This window comes from Notechis scutatus, chromosome 1 (genome assembly GCF_049901735.1).
Source record: "Notechis scutatus isolate UNSWTSFEM ecotype Mainland chromosome 1, rNotScu1.2, whole genome shotgun sequence".
NCBI lineage: Eukaryota > Metazoa > Chordata > Lepidosauria > Squamata > Elapidae > Notechis > Notechis scutatus.
This window is the reverse complement of record NC_142009.1, coordinates 94,804,764-94,820,122: the sequence shown is the minus strand read 5'-3', so window position 1 is coordinate 94,820,122 and position 15,359 is coordinate 94,804,764. Positions and strand designations below refer to the sequence as shown.

At 33.8% G+C, this 15,359-nt stretch overlaps 1 protein-coding gene across 43 annotated transcripts in view; it reads right to left on the bottom strand.

Moving 5' to 3' along the window:
• EPB41L2 (erythrocyte membrane protein band 4.1 like 2) overlaps positions 1-15,359 on the bottom strand; it is a 119,918-nt gene that overhangs the window by 33,904 nt on the left and 70,655 nt on the right. For all 43 annotated transcript variants that reach the window (XM_087971655.1, XM_087971639.1, XM_087971684.1 and 40 more), the window contains exons 5-10: positions 13,485-13,527; positions 10,276-10,351; positions 9,294-9,512; positions 8,149-8,236; positions 6,308-6,460; positions 4,733-4,830 (exon numbers count right to left, since the gene is read on the bottom strand). In XM_087971655.1, the coding sequence (XP_087827781.1) occupies positions 4,733-4,830; positions 6,308-6,460; positions 8,149-8,236; positions 9,294-9,512; positions 10,276-10,351; positions 13,485-13,527 (677 nt within the window). The remainder of the gene's footprint in view (positions 1-4,732; positions 4,831-6,307; positions 6,461-8,148; positions 8,237-9,293; positions 9,513-10,275; positions 10,352-13,484; positions 13,528-15,359) is intronic.

Below are 15,359 nucleotides of genomic sequence, written 5' to 3'. Positions count from 1 at the left end.
TTCACAAGGTGTGGACTGAGGCTGGAGTCAGTGCATCAACAGCCACCACACACAGACGGAACCTGGACATGGGCTTCAAATGTTGTATTCCTCTTGTCAAGCTGCTCCTGAACAACAAACAACATCAGAAGAGTCTTACCTGGGCTAAAGAAAAACAGAACTGGTCTGTTGCTCAGTGGTCCAAAGTCCTCTTTTCTGATGAGAGCAACTTTTGCATCTCATTTAGAAACCAAGTACCCAGACTGATCTGGAGGAAGAATAGAGAGGCACACATTGCAAGATGCTTGAAGTCCAGTGTGAAGTTTCCACAGTCTGTGTTGATTTGGGGAGCCATGTCATCTGCTGGCGTTGGTCCACTGTGCTTCATTAAGTCCAGGGTCAATGCAGCCGTCTACCAGATTTTGGAGCATGCTTCCTTCCACAGACAAGCTTTATGGGGATGCTGACTTCATTTTCCAGCAGGACTTGGCACCTGCCCACACTGCCAAAAGCACCAAAACCTGGTTCAATGACCGTGGGATTACTGTGTTTGATTGGCCAGCAAATTTGCCTGACCTGGGTTCATAGAGGATCTATGGGGCATTGCCAAGAGAAAGATGAGAGACATGAGATCGAACAATGCAGAAGAGCTGAAGGCCGCTATTGAAGCATCCTGGTCTTCCATAACACCTCAGCAGTGCCACAGGCTGATAGCTTCCATGCCACGCCGCATTGAGGCAGTAATTGCTGCAAAAGGGGCCCAAACCAAGTACTGAGTATATATGCATGCTTATACTTTTCAGAGGTCTGATGTTCTGTGTACAATCCTCGTTTTACTGATTGCATGTAATATTCTAATTTTCTGAGATTGTGGATTTGGGGTTTTCATGAGCTGTAAGCCATAATCATCACAATTATGACAAATCACAGCTTGAACTATCTTGCTCTGCAGGTAATGAGTCTATCTCATATATCAGGTTCACCTTTTAAGTTGCATTACTGAAATAAATGAACTTTTGCACAATATTCTAATTTTTCAAGTTTCACCTGTATTAAATCAAGATTTGAACTTCTTAGGATTTTCTGCATAATGGCATCAGTTGTAAGAAGGCAATATAAAATAGTAGAAGACTTAGAACAATTGGCACTATTAGAAATATGCTTTTGTCTCTATTCAGAGTAAGAATGAAAAAGGCTTGGGTGTTTCTTTATACAAGATGTTCAATGGGAAAATGTGACCAAAAAATAAAAAATATATCACTATAGAAAAACCAGAAATTATAAAGACATTAATTTGCAATTCATTAACCAATGAAGAACACTGTTCAGCAAAAAAAAAAAAAACTACATTTAGCTGAAGATAACTAATACTTTAAAGAAAAGACTGAGTATTGCTTGTAGGAAAGGTCATTAGAAAATGATTGGGCCACCACAGAAAAAATCCTTGAAATCTCACAGGTGTCACAAAAAGCAGGCATAAAAATCTGCATGGAGGGGAAATTAAGTTCCTGTTTCATTGGATGACCATAATCACTAGATACTAAAGCTTTCATTAACACTTCTGTTGCATATACAGCTTAAGATAGGATACACACTATGCAGTTATTTTATTAAAAAGTTAACAGCTTCCAAGATTTTGCTGGTGTGTGTACATTTAAAAAAATGCATACCAGGCTCCAAAACTGACTGTAACACTGGTGCAGTGTTACACCTACAAATTTTTGTTTCCCTTTGATTTGAGAACACATTTTTCTTAATGCAGGCTTTAAGCTAAATCAAAGTGTAATTTGGTCCTTCAGAATTAAATTGGTACAATTGAATCAGACACAATTGTTAGTGGCTTTATAGATAAGTGTCTGACACCTCCACAAGTGAGAGTACTTCTTCCTAGGACATTCCATTGATATTCCTGATCCCATCAGCAGCCTTATCCATTATCGCTTGCTAATCATTGCTTCATGGAAAGTAATTTTTACATCAACTAGGACCAAAAAAGTTTATTTAGGGCTATGAAATTAAAATTTTCACAGGTTCTGAAATAAAACTCTCAGCAGCCCCTACCAGCTAAATATATGGTATGATGAAAGTTGTAATTCAACAGCATCTATAATTGGAAAATCAGAATTTCTGCCTTAATATGTTGTGGCAGTAAGACTCCTGTTACAAACATTTCTTTATGTGTTATCTGGAAAGCAATTTCTATGGGTAGATGTCACATTAGTGTCAGTAAGCTTATTCCTTATGTTAATTATCTTCAGGGGAAAAGAGATTAGAACTGATATATAGATTTTAAGGGTTATAATCCAAAGCATTAGTCAGTTTGTAGATTGAATACAGATAGTCCTTACCAATTGCCATGATCAGTGACTGAAATTACAACGGTTCTGAAAAAAAAGTAACTTCAAGACTAATGCCTACATTTACAACCTGCAAAGCAGAGATTGGAGAGTGGGAAATAAATCAGGCTGTTTGCATAATATGCTGGCATCAGTGCACTACTTCCAATGTGCATTCCCCATTGTGTGCCTCCTTACTCTCTTGTAATTCCTTACCCTCCAATGAAAGTGAATACAAACACTAATTTACTTCTTGCTAATTTTCTCATTGTTGGGGTGAGCATTCTAAAGGGTGGGGGAATGGTTAAGAGGCAAACAAAAACTGAAGATGTGAAACTGATTAGTCTGGTCAGTTTTGTGAAAGTTCTCCCAGCACCTCTAGAGTGACCTCTGGGGTGGGGGTGGGGAAATGAAAACACAGTCCAATCACATGATTTCCCTCTTAGCAACCACTTCATTTAGTGATGAAGTTGTTGGTCACAATTGTGGTCAGTAAAACACAATTTAACTAGCATTAATGTAACCTTTAGCATTAATATAATCCTAAAGATCTTTTATACTATTAAAAATGTGGACTCAGGCACAAAACAGGCAATTCTGGAATAAAGTATGCAATCTCAGAAGAACATATTTGCAATCTAGAATTTAAGTAATATGTAAGTATAATATAGCAAGTGTAAGAACTACCTGATAACAAACAGAATGCAAAATAAATGATTTAGGATCCATTAGATCAGCTAAAGCTTCATATAGAGCATCAACTTCTTCTCCATACCAAGTCATTCCTTGTAAAGCCTTGCTTCTTTTCAATAAAAGATTACAAAATGTTTCCAAATGGAAGAAAATCATTCTAGAACATTTTTCCTGACAAATTTCAAGACTCTCAATGCTAAAATTAAAATGGTGATGCCAGAAGATATTAATACATGATAATACGTTTTCTGCATTTTGTGCAGTTCACTCTCCTTTTTCCTACTATTTGAAGTTTTTTTTTTTCTGTCTTCCATCTCTAATAAAATTTTGTTGGTTTCTGGATTATGATTTGAATCTAGATTGAATCAAAAAGTCTTTAGCATCAATGCTTTCAAAGTCCCAGTATTTTCTGCCACCCTGAGCAGGTTTTTAAATATAACTCTAATGAGACTAATCAACAGAATGCACAAACGCAGATATTGAGTTTTATTTTAATTTGTTTTATTTTTACAGCTGTGAGTTGCAATCACCCAGCACCATTAAAATTTTCGTCCCCAGTGAAATCATTTTCAGGAATGAATGAAAACAGAGCCCCATATGCTGGGCAGTTTGATATCAATAGACATGCTCTTTCAGATAACCTTGTCTTAAACCACTTAAGGTTTAAGAGGCTAAAACTAGCTCCTTAAATTAGAATGAAAGCAACCTAACTCCGCTAGAACAGATGTAGCAAATAAGCTTAACATGATCACTTAGCTCCTACAAACATGTGTTGCATTTTGTGCTAGGAAGTTCTTACTCATATATAAGGGTAGTCTTCCATAAAGTGTATAATCAAACCCCAATGATTTAAATTTCAAACAGACTATAGAGGGCATATGCATATTTATACAATATATATTTAATTATTAATTAAAAATAAAAGTAAATTGGAGAAACTAGCAGTTTTGGTAAGAAGAACAAATAGCAGATAAAATTGAATTCCCAGTACAAGGAAAAAGAAGCCTGGGATAAATCTAGTTCTTGAGTCCAATAAATTGTCTGCTGAAGCTTTCACTGGAAAGCAAAAAGTAGATATAGTTTGCAGGTCAAAAAGCCAATGAACAGTAGCAGCACTTTCTGTCTGCAGGGAAAACTGGAATAATAAGGCAATGTTGTTTTCACTCAAAATTCTTTCTCTGGTAAATTCTCCTCTAACAAAATATTCTATATTACCATAGCTAAGTTATTGCAGCCTACACTTTTATCAAAGGGAACAAAAAAAATCTACTATAACGAAGGCAAAAAGTGTTGAAGAAATACACCTTAAAGATGGGAGAATATTAGGATTCTAAACAAAAATATATTTCTATCAGAATCCTTTCATTCTATTTATTGTCTGTTTTTACTATTGACACTGGTAGATGCCCTAGATATCTATCAATATGTTACAGGATTGCCTAGCATAAACATTTTGCAAAACCATAATGAAGCCCACTGTATCATATTAGAGATTACTAAAGAAATAATCAACTTATCATCTATTGTAGCGTAACAATATTTTAGGAGAAAAATCTAGTATATAGCTTGAGGAAAAAACCTAAAGACTTTTTGTTTTGTTATATTTTTAAAAGGAAGCTCTTTTATGAACAGCTCAGGAGGCTTTTTATATTTAAAACTTTTCCTTAAAAAACATAAAAGCCATGGAAATCCCATAACCCACTAATTAAAAATGTAAGTTTTACCTATAAAAAGTATGATGCTCCACACAAACCTTCCATAATCGTTTTGCAGCCCTATGATTTGACAGCTTAAAGCCAATAGTACTCTCAAACTGTTCCAGCTGAAAAAAATTAATATCATCAGATTAATACAATTTTTTAAAACCATCTGGGCTAGTTAACTGTTTGGACTTCTTTTTCAATATTATATTTCTTATTATGATTCATTTTCATTACTGCCTTCAATTACTGACACTAATAGTTAAGGAAAATAAAGAATACCCCTCCCTAGTGTTTATAAATAAGTTTTGAATGTCTTTACTGGCTGGTTCCCAGGATCCTACTGACAACTTTTCATACATCGTTTTTCCATTTCATAAATGAAATTTCCTTTATAAATGTTGTAAAAAATATGTTCATTTTTATTGAGCTTCATATGCAAACTAAATTTTATTTTTTAAAAAATTAAAGATTAAAGCTCCAATCGTACAGACAATACGAGTATCTATCAGACAGTAAGTCATACTAAATCAGTGGGGATTAATTTTTGTTAGCATTTGATTTCATTTACTCTTAAACTTAATGTAATCATTTTCAGTCACTTGGTCCAGTGGATAAGATCCTGGCCTAGAAACCAGAAGAGTTCCAGGCCAGGTGACTTTGGGCCAGTCACCCTCTCTTAGTCCAATCCACCTCACGTAGTTGTTGTTCTGGGGGAAAGAGGCAGGAGTATTGGGTATGTTCACTGCCTTGAGTTAAATATAAAATCATCATCATCATCACCATCATTGTCACCATCATCTCTTAAAATGCAATTTCATTAACAACTCTCAACCAGAGGCTCAAATGCCTTACTCAGAGGCTACAATTCAAACATAATGTAAATACAGATGACTAACTAAACACTTTCTTGGAAGTCTTTTCCATAACATTTAACATACAGAAAAGCTATTTCTAAACAAGACAAAATTACTGCAAAGTAGGAACTGGTCTGAATTAAGAATGAAAATGATAGTATCTCTATCTATTTCCTATTATAGTTAATGTTCAGGCAAAAACATGCATTCATTTTTGAATAATTAAGCTTTGCACTAATGAGCTGCATATAGTACACATCTGGTAAGTGTCAAAAAGCAAGTCTACAATTGATTAGATTCCATACTAATTCATTTGTAGGACAATTTTTTTAATGGCATTTGGAATCTTTTAAATTGCCTATGAATTATTAGTGAGCACCAAATGCTTTAAAATATGCCTTACTGTTCATTACTTATGGATCTAATCTGGTGTATGATTCTGAAATATGAAGCAACAAAAAAAACAAAGTGCTGGAGAAATAGCAAAGCCACGGAGAATATGTTTTTAGACATATTCAATATTGAGAACATCTCAGGAAGGCCATGCACCAGCTAAAAGAAGCCTTTGAGTAACTATGGCTGCTTTGCACTAGGGCTCTTCAACAGATCTAGTATGGTTTGTTTGTTTTTTTAAGAAAAAACACTTTACCAGGCAGACACATATCACACTATGAACTATTGAATTAGCTGACATATATTCATCCAATTTCTGACATGTAAATTATGATATCCATGTACTTACTTCAGTTGGTCTGATTTTAATATAGAAATTACTGCGTTTGTAAGAAATCTTCAAAATTTTGGGCCATGCAAAACGATTTATTCGAAGTCTGTCTTTGTAAATGAGTAGCCCATTGGCACAAACCCCCAACATGATGTCCACACCTTCAGAATCCTATCAAATTAAGAATGAAAACGATTTCAACCCCATTACAGTAGGAATATACATAGGCAGGCAGATAATAAGGTAGCAGGGGTAGAGAAGACATGGAAATTTAGCTGAGCAACAATACTGAATCTAAGAAAATACTTCAGAAGTGGACAGACAGGCAGTTGATAATGAAGGAAATATTGTAAAATTATAAAAGTCATTGCCTTGTTATATAAAGTTACATATACGAACTGAATATCAAAACAGTACACAGAAGATAGACATCCATCATATGAATGGAAACAAAACACATTTTTAAAAAGCTTTAATGATCAATAATCAGCAATATATTGTTTAATCCATTCAATTTTGTAGCATGCAATATTGTACTTAATATTTCAAGTCATTAACTATCCAAATATTTGTCAAGTATTAGTAGAGGAAACCCATCCTTTAAAATGAAAACATGGGAGGACCCAAGTTTTTTACAATAAATATGTTATAATAAAGTATTTTATAGATGTAATTTCGAGGGGAAAAGCAAACATATACACACTCCTATATGCTAAAAGTTGTGAACAATACTTGCTCTGTGGAATTTTCATTCATCCCACCTACTATTCCAGATCATTTTAGAGCGTTCACTATTTCCCAATTTCCACCATTGTACTAACTGCAGCAAAATGCTGATAACAATAAAAAAAAGTTCCTAGTTGTGAAACTGCCAGCATGATAGTCTTTCACTAATACAGTTAACAATAGTCCTTTAAATGTACTGAGTGAATAACAGCTTGGCAGCTTCACAAATATCCCTTTAGGGCAAGTGTTCAGATTTTTTTTCCTTTTTTTCAAATGCCAATGGGCTAATAAAAGTTCTGGATACTTAGACTGGCAATTTGGTTTTTTTGTTGGGTAAGGAGAGGATGAAATAGGTGTTTTGCTACTCCAAGATTTGCAATGACTTTCTGCTGAAGGCTTTGATTCAATAGAACTTTCTCCAGTAAATCAGCTAGGAAAAAATTGACTAAAATATTGGAGTCCCCTACCTGATCTCAACATTCCAAAACCTGTAATAGTACATTTACTATTTACACAGCCGATTTACAGAACCTGGGACTATAAATGGTGTTATGTGCAAACAATATCACTTCTCCCATTCCACTTACCACCTACTACAGAAGCAGCAGCACTGGGGAAAGGTGCTTTCCCCCAATAGTATGGATCATGGAAAAAGCAGCAATTCTGCATTTGCTTGTGTATGTTGGCTGAGAGAATGTGTAAGGGAGAATGCGACAAGAGAATGCTGTTCAGAAGATACAGCTCTTGATTAAAACAAGCCTAAACGAGCATGAAATGACATATATGCAATAAAAAATGTTTAAAATATCTATTATAGATTTCAAATTATTCTCCAAATATCCCTGTCTTTCAAGCAAGAGAAATAGAATATATCAAGGACTACATTTCTGATACAGGATGGATTTAGATTGATTCATACATCTGCCAGGAATTCTACTTCCCATATTCTAATCACATATTTACTTCCTGTATTCTAATCTCCCTTCAGACTGATTTGGCACCAGCAGCAACACTCTCTTCCTTTCCTCACAAACAACAATGCCATGTATATTGTACAATATACAATATTTTAAGTACACGAATCTACATTTTCTACATAAAAGTTCATTTTCTATAAAAATGTTGACTAATACCTTAACATGGTGTAAATCCACTCCATACATGGATAGTCGCTTGGCATTTTCTATGAATTGGGCATCTGCCTGTGCTGGAGTCAAACCCCTGCAAATATTTAGAAAAGAAACATAAAAAACCAAAGTTACGTTATGCTGTGTTCTTATTAGTATATAAAAACATAGGCCTTGCTACCCAGACCATGGTCTATCTAAGCCAGTATTTTGTCTCGAGATACGGCCAGTTTTGCAAGGAATAGCACTGCTTTGAATACCATCCATTTTAAACATCTCAAACAATGTATCATTCATGCTGAAGGTGAGTCCATTTTCAAATATAATCACTTCCAGTCTTTGCAAAACTGTAAAAACTATCAAAACATACTGGAGTGTTACATCAAAATCTGATGTTGGTTACCAATAAAGGGAAATGCTCTGGTGTTTTGCGAACATCTACTATTTAAGTAAGAAAAGAACCGAACTTGCTCTTGAGGGATTCAAACATTATTATCTCTCAAAATGAAGAATAGCCAGGGCTACTGCTTTTATGAAAATCCTAATGAAGTAATAAAGATGTTTGACTCAAACAATACTCCCTGCATTGTTGAACATCTTTTTTGCAGCTTCTTTGATGTAATCAAGAAGGGGGGGGGGGGATCCCTAGTTTCTAGTCATCTTTGTTTTAAAATTTCCAAATAGTACTCAGAAACAATTTCATAACCATATGGAAGCTGAGAAATATCTTGCATTTTTAAGTTCCTGTGTTCCTATGAACTTTTTCCATATGTTTTACTGTTATGCTTATTTGTATCCTGCAAATTAAAACTTTGTTGCTACTGGTTCTTAATTGCACCTTGCCCTCTGGGAAATATTATGGGATCTTTCTCCCAAAACTTTATTCTAACACTCATTTCCTTTTCTCCCCTTGTAGTGAATGATTGAAGTTTATTATTTTCATTATTTTTTCCTTTCTCTCCTTATTTATTTGTATGCTATTAATAACAATCTCTTGATTAATTTACCTATTTATGAGGGAGTGGCAGAGTTATATTACATAATGCCTGACTACAGCCTAGGGCTATATATTTTGTTTTTAATTGCATGAGCATTATTTGCCACAAGCAAACAAAAATGCATACAAATCAATTACTTGGAACATGACGCACCTGTGTGTCTTGTGTAATTCTACTACTTTATCCTCCAACTCTTTTGTCTGGTTAGGTGCAAACTGGAATTCCTGTATGTAACCACTATCATGTTCCTCGGGATCAAAGTCACCTAGTTCAGCTTGTAAAGTATATGAACCAAGCAGAGCATGGGTCACAAAAGAGCATGGTAGACGTCCAGAAGCAATATCCTCACGAAGCTGCAAACAAAGGAAGTACCTAGGAAAAAGAGCAATGATAATTGTCTGACAAATGTTATTTGTTTGTTTCCTTTTTATCCTATTCCCTTTATTACTTTATACGTAACTCAAGTTAGCGAACATTCATGATACTCCTTCCTTTTATTTTCCCCACAAAAGCTTAATATTTTTCTCTATTTTAATACTTTAAAAATCTACATCAAAAGCAATCTGCAAACACAGAAATTATTTATTATTAATAACTTATTTCTTTATTAATAACTGCAAAAACCCCTGAATATATCCTATTTCTCATATTAAGCTGGAAATTATACTATCAGTGAAGTCTTAGTGCAATTATTCTGACTACTAGTTTTTAAGTAGTATACTTCAAAAACACACGCACACATCATCTTTAACCACAACCATAGAAATGTCAGAGTTATAATAGTGTTTCCTCCTGATTTGCCCAGGTTATGATCTATGTTTTGAATATCTGCAGTGGATTCAATATTGTTGCTTTTCTGCTTTAACTTATTCTTCTGTTTTCAGTAAAAACATTGCCATTAGATGATTAATTTTTCTTAAATGACATTTATCTGCAGTTAATTATTTGTATATACATTTCTATACTAGATTTATGAAAAATACTACAAATCAAACACAGAGGAAAGTAATAGCACCTAATAACTTTTTTTAAATTTGGCCATTTTCTTTAGGCTTATGAAATGTAATATTTTACAGATTTTCCAAGAGACCCTAATTAATGTAGGATTTCTACTCAATAATGCTTAATAGCATACCTGGTGATTTCTTCTGTTAATTGTGAAGGGTCAGGTGGATAAAACTTCACATTAAAGGTGAACTGCCATGGCAAATCTACATTTAACACATTCCCGAGAGAATACATGGGAGAAAAAATGAAAACATTCAAAGTAAACATTATTTTTATCCACAACTAGGAAAAAAATGTAGACACTAAGGATGGGGAGAGAAACTCTTTTGTAAGAAACTCTTTTGTTTATATTGTGTAATTACTAATATGCCAGATTTTAAATTGTTTTGCCCATACCATTTGAGATTAATGCATCTCCATGTGTCTGAGGTCTGTAGAGAATCCTTGTATTTACTCTCAATTATTTTGCATAAAAGCATTCTTCCTCCCTCCACCCCCACACCAATGTCTTAAAGCCTGTACTGGAATTACCACTGGTAACGCATTGAAGTAAAAAGTTAAGCCATACGAAATCTTCATCTTTACTGCTGCAATTCATCTAAAACACTGAAATATTTTGAAGCCCAATTTCTATTTTCTTAATTTCTTGCATGCTGGTACTATATATAGTTTTATATCAATAGATATATAACTATATATGTATTACTGATATTTTAGTAATAGTAAATTCTAAATATTTTTAAGATATTTATATACTTGGAATAATTAAAAGTATGAAAATTTCCTTTTGAATTTTTGGGAGTGTATGAAACAGTATCAGATGTGATTTATGAAAATTAACATCTTGTCCTGGCACCTCTGCAAATTCCTTTAACTCCTACTTAGTATAGCGGGTTGAGTAAGAAGTGTTTGGGAGAATCAAAATCATATAATCTGAAAATAGATTTAAAAGCTATGTCTTACCTCCCATTTTCATCCCACAAATCTGATTACTGGATCTAAATGCTATTGCCAACACTTCTATGGCTAGGTTGGATAATAAAGGGGATAAAGAGCAATATTGTTGGTACCTCTTAAATTTGTAATTGAATCTGAATCATAATTATTAAGTCTTACCTGAACTTTAGATCGTTCATAAATATATATTTATATTTAATTAATATTTGTATTAAAATTATATTTCCAGACAATCAAAACTTTTAATATATCTAAATAACAAATAGCTAGGGAAGATTGATTTTACTATATTGTATAATGTTTAATAATTTCTTGATGGGATAGATGCATTTCAACTTGAAACAAAGACAAATTGATCCATAAGAATAATTTTACCTATAATCAGTTAATTAGCTAACAGTTTGGTGTACAGTTTACAGTCCATAATAAGAAATGAAATGCACCTATATGGTGCCAAATCCTGGAAATCTTTGTCCAACTTAAGGATCACATTTATATTAGACTGCTTCCAAGACTCTAGAAAAGGCCTTGGTGCAAAGTATTGCATAAAAATAAAAATTCAGGTATTAAAATATCTTTAAATTTTTTATAAAATCTCCTGACAATCCATAAGGGCCAGGTGAAATAGAAAAAGTAGATTCTATAAATTGGATGTCTTCTGGAGCCAATTCTGAGACTGTTAGCCTATTTCAATATTGATTTTTATTGGTGATTCATTATTTGAGGAATTGTTAAAAAAAACTAAAATTGTTCATTTATAACTTTGATTTTTACAAGGGCTTTATGGGAGAGGTCACTGTAGTTGAAGGTCATCTCTAAAACACAATATGACTCATTATCAGAGAAGAAAACCATTGCTAATGATTAAAGGAAGCCAATTTCATTCATGGTTCCCTCCACCTGTCCATATTTTTATGTCTATTTTTTATTTTTATTTTTCTAAATTTTATGTTTCATTATTTTTCAGTAATATTTGTTCTCATAATGCAAATACTTTAATATTTGATCTGTCTAAGATTACTCTATTGATAATGAACTATATAGATGCAGAACAATGAATTGTTAAAACTCCCGAGTTGCTATACAAGCAATCATTAAAACAGACTGTACAGGTGGCACCCATTTGTAGCGCTTCTGTTCCAGATGAACAACAGTGGATAATGAGATTGTGAAACAAGTACTATAAACGTGCACAAAAGCCTTTTCATCATTTTCCACATGAATAAATATACAAAGGGAGGCAAAAAGCATGGACAACAAGGGACACTGTACATATTGTTTATTTGTCTGCATAACACCTTGTGAGCAGCCTCAGAACTCCTACAAAATGCTCACAATAAAAAAAACGTAAAATATACCAAAATGAAAGAAATGTGTTTAGCTAAAGGTAAAGTAACAGGCAACTTGATCAGTATGTTCCAATCCCAAGAGTTACAAAGGAGGAGAAAAAATTCTTGCATTCTTTATATGAAAATCAAAATAGGATTAATAGACATTGTAACCCTAATACCAGATTAGATTGTGCAGTTTACCAAATGAGCTTTGGAGTATTGTGCCAGACTGATAAAGTATTTGCATCTGTTCACTTTTCAAAAGCCTGATTTTTCTAGGAACTTTTCTAACAGATGTCTTGGAAAGTTTACCAGAACCTAAGACAATATATACTGATAAATATTTAATCTAACTCTTTTTATTCTAGAAAGATCTAGATTATTTAACACTGTGCACACTGAAGAAGATTTCTAACAATTTTAATCTTAGCATATTTATAAATACAGTAAATACAGTATTATAAACTTCAGAAATTTTTATTATATATCTCAGTCTTAAAGCATAGAAGAGAGCCATCTGTTTTAGTATTTAAGCAATAAAAACAAACAAAAAGAAAAAGTCAGGATTTCAGCCCCATTTTTACATCCCACCAAAGGAGTTAGCTCCCTTCCATTCATAGAGGTGAGCCGAAATCCTTTGGCAGGCAGCTCTTTCAGTCATCCCCCTGAAACAAGAAAGAGCTGAAATCCAAGTCTAGTGCATGGAAGATAACTTGTTCAGCTCCATTTCTGCACCCTACCAAAAGAGTTCAGCTCCCAGCCCCCACAGATGAGAAGGATTTTTGGGGGGAATCCAGCAAGAAAGATTGCAAATGGCGATCACATGATTGTGCAGCGCTTTGCAACAGTTGTGAGACCAGGTTGTCAAGCATCCAGATCACAATCACATGGGGATTATTGATGCATCATTATGTGACAACCAGAAATACTTTAGGTTGTAAAGCACCCTTCCTGAGGTCATTGTAATTCCAGATTATTGTTAAATGAACAGTCGTATATCAAGGACTACCTGTAGTGTGACAATAAAAGATATGACCGGGGCACTTACTGCGAATTTGCTTCTTGATATCCTTTGAAATATCAAGCCAATTCTAAAAAAAAGAAATGACACATAATGAAAATAAAACATTTAATGTGTGTTTTATAGTGTAACTATTATTGATTCATTCAAAATCAGTATATAATACTCTGATAATTTTTCATCTATCAATTTCTTAAACTGCCTCAACCACTGAAAAGCTTGGGCTTACTTGTTAGGATTTAAACAGCTACAGAAGTAATAAAATACAAAAACTGATAGTAATAGGTGGTCCCACATCCTGGAAATTCACCAACTGAAAACTATTATTAGCAATAAGCAATAAACTGTCAGTGAGTAAATCAATGAACCCCTCCTATCTCTATTGGAAGAGTCACACTTCCACGGCTTTAAAAATCTCAACAGCACTGGGGTCATATGAAACTCAGGGGAAATGATGTTTCACAAGATAATACAGCTACAGAGAAGGCATGGAGTAGCCTCACAGTGAGAGAGGTGGCAAATAAATTTAACAAATAAATATTGCCTAGGTCTCACAAAGTCACAATGCTTTATAATTGGGATGTGAAATGTGCCAACCCTTACAGATTTTATTGAATAGGAAGAGATGACAAGAGAAAGACTGCCCTGCAGATAACCAAGTTCTAGGCCATCCAGTGCTCAATAAGACAGAATATCTTGAACTGCATCCAGAAACTGGCTGGTGTCTTCTGCAGCTTGTAGAGTAGAAATGTTACATGGACAAAAAAGGAACATCCATAACTATTTGTGTAGCCACGTTCTAAACCAGTTGTGGCATCTGAGTTCAGGGGAAGCACCACATAGAATATTTCACAGGATTGAGCATGAAGTGATTAAGGCATGAGTGCTGTAAGAATGGCCTGCCAAGGATACAACTGTCACACAAGATAAATTTGTTCAAAGGCCTTCTTGCCATTACTGCCGTTTTCTCTCTGAACCAGGATCTGAGAATCCAGGAAGGCTCTCAAAAAGAGATTGTGATTTAAATTGAGTTACATCGATTTTTTTTACTTTCCTTTATGTTAATTTCTTCATTCATTAAAAAATGTCCAATTTCCATATACTTCACTATTTATCTTTTTTTTAATTTTGAAAAAACTTTATTAAATACAAAAGGTTAAAATATACAAATGTTACTTCACTATTTATCAATGGTAGGCTCTGAGTAGTCAAAATAGTTATCTTTCATTCTGCAAAAGTAAGAGTTTACTATTTGCTATACAATTATAAAATGTTCCTGAAACTAGTAAGATAATATTCACACAACTGATTTGTTCAAATTCTCTCACTGTAATTTTTGGGACAGACACAATTCTTTGAAAAATGGTCCTAACTAAATCATAGACCTACGAAGCAATTTTATATGCGGGCAGTAGTATCTACAGGATCTAATACTTCCATCATTTTTACTTATTTAAGATTTTTGCATTGATGAAAGCAGTGTTGTGCTGATGCTTTTTTATTGTCCCCTCCTTTCTAGATATGAATAAAGAACAATTTTTATCTTGGATAAGTTGCTGAGCAAGAAAGATGATTTTCCTTCAGGATAGGATATGCACATCAAAGATAGAAACAAGGAGATAACTTTGTAAACCAGATGGAAAACTCAGAGACAGATGTTCCCTGTGCCTATATTAACTGACAATGTAAAATTATTATCTATATATACAAGCAAGCTATTTGTTTTTTTACTGAAGACTATAAAATGAAAACAAATGTCTCATATTTTTCCTGTCTGTGGCTTTCTCTCTAGCTGAGGATTGCTAGTGAGCTAGCTGTTTGTTTATAAAGTCTTTCTCCTTCATAAATCACTGTCTTTTCATGAGCCAAGTTAAAGGGCATAAAAATGTTTTTTAAAAAAAC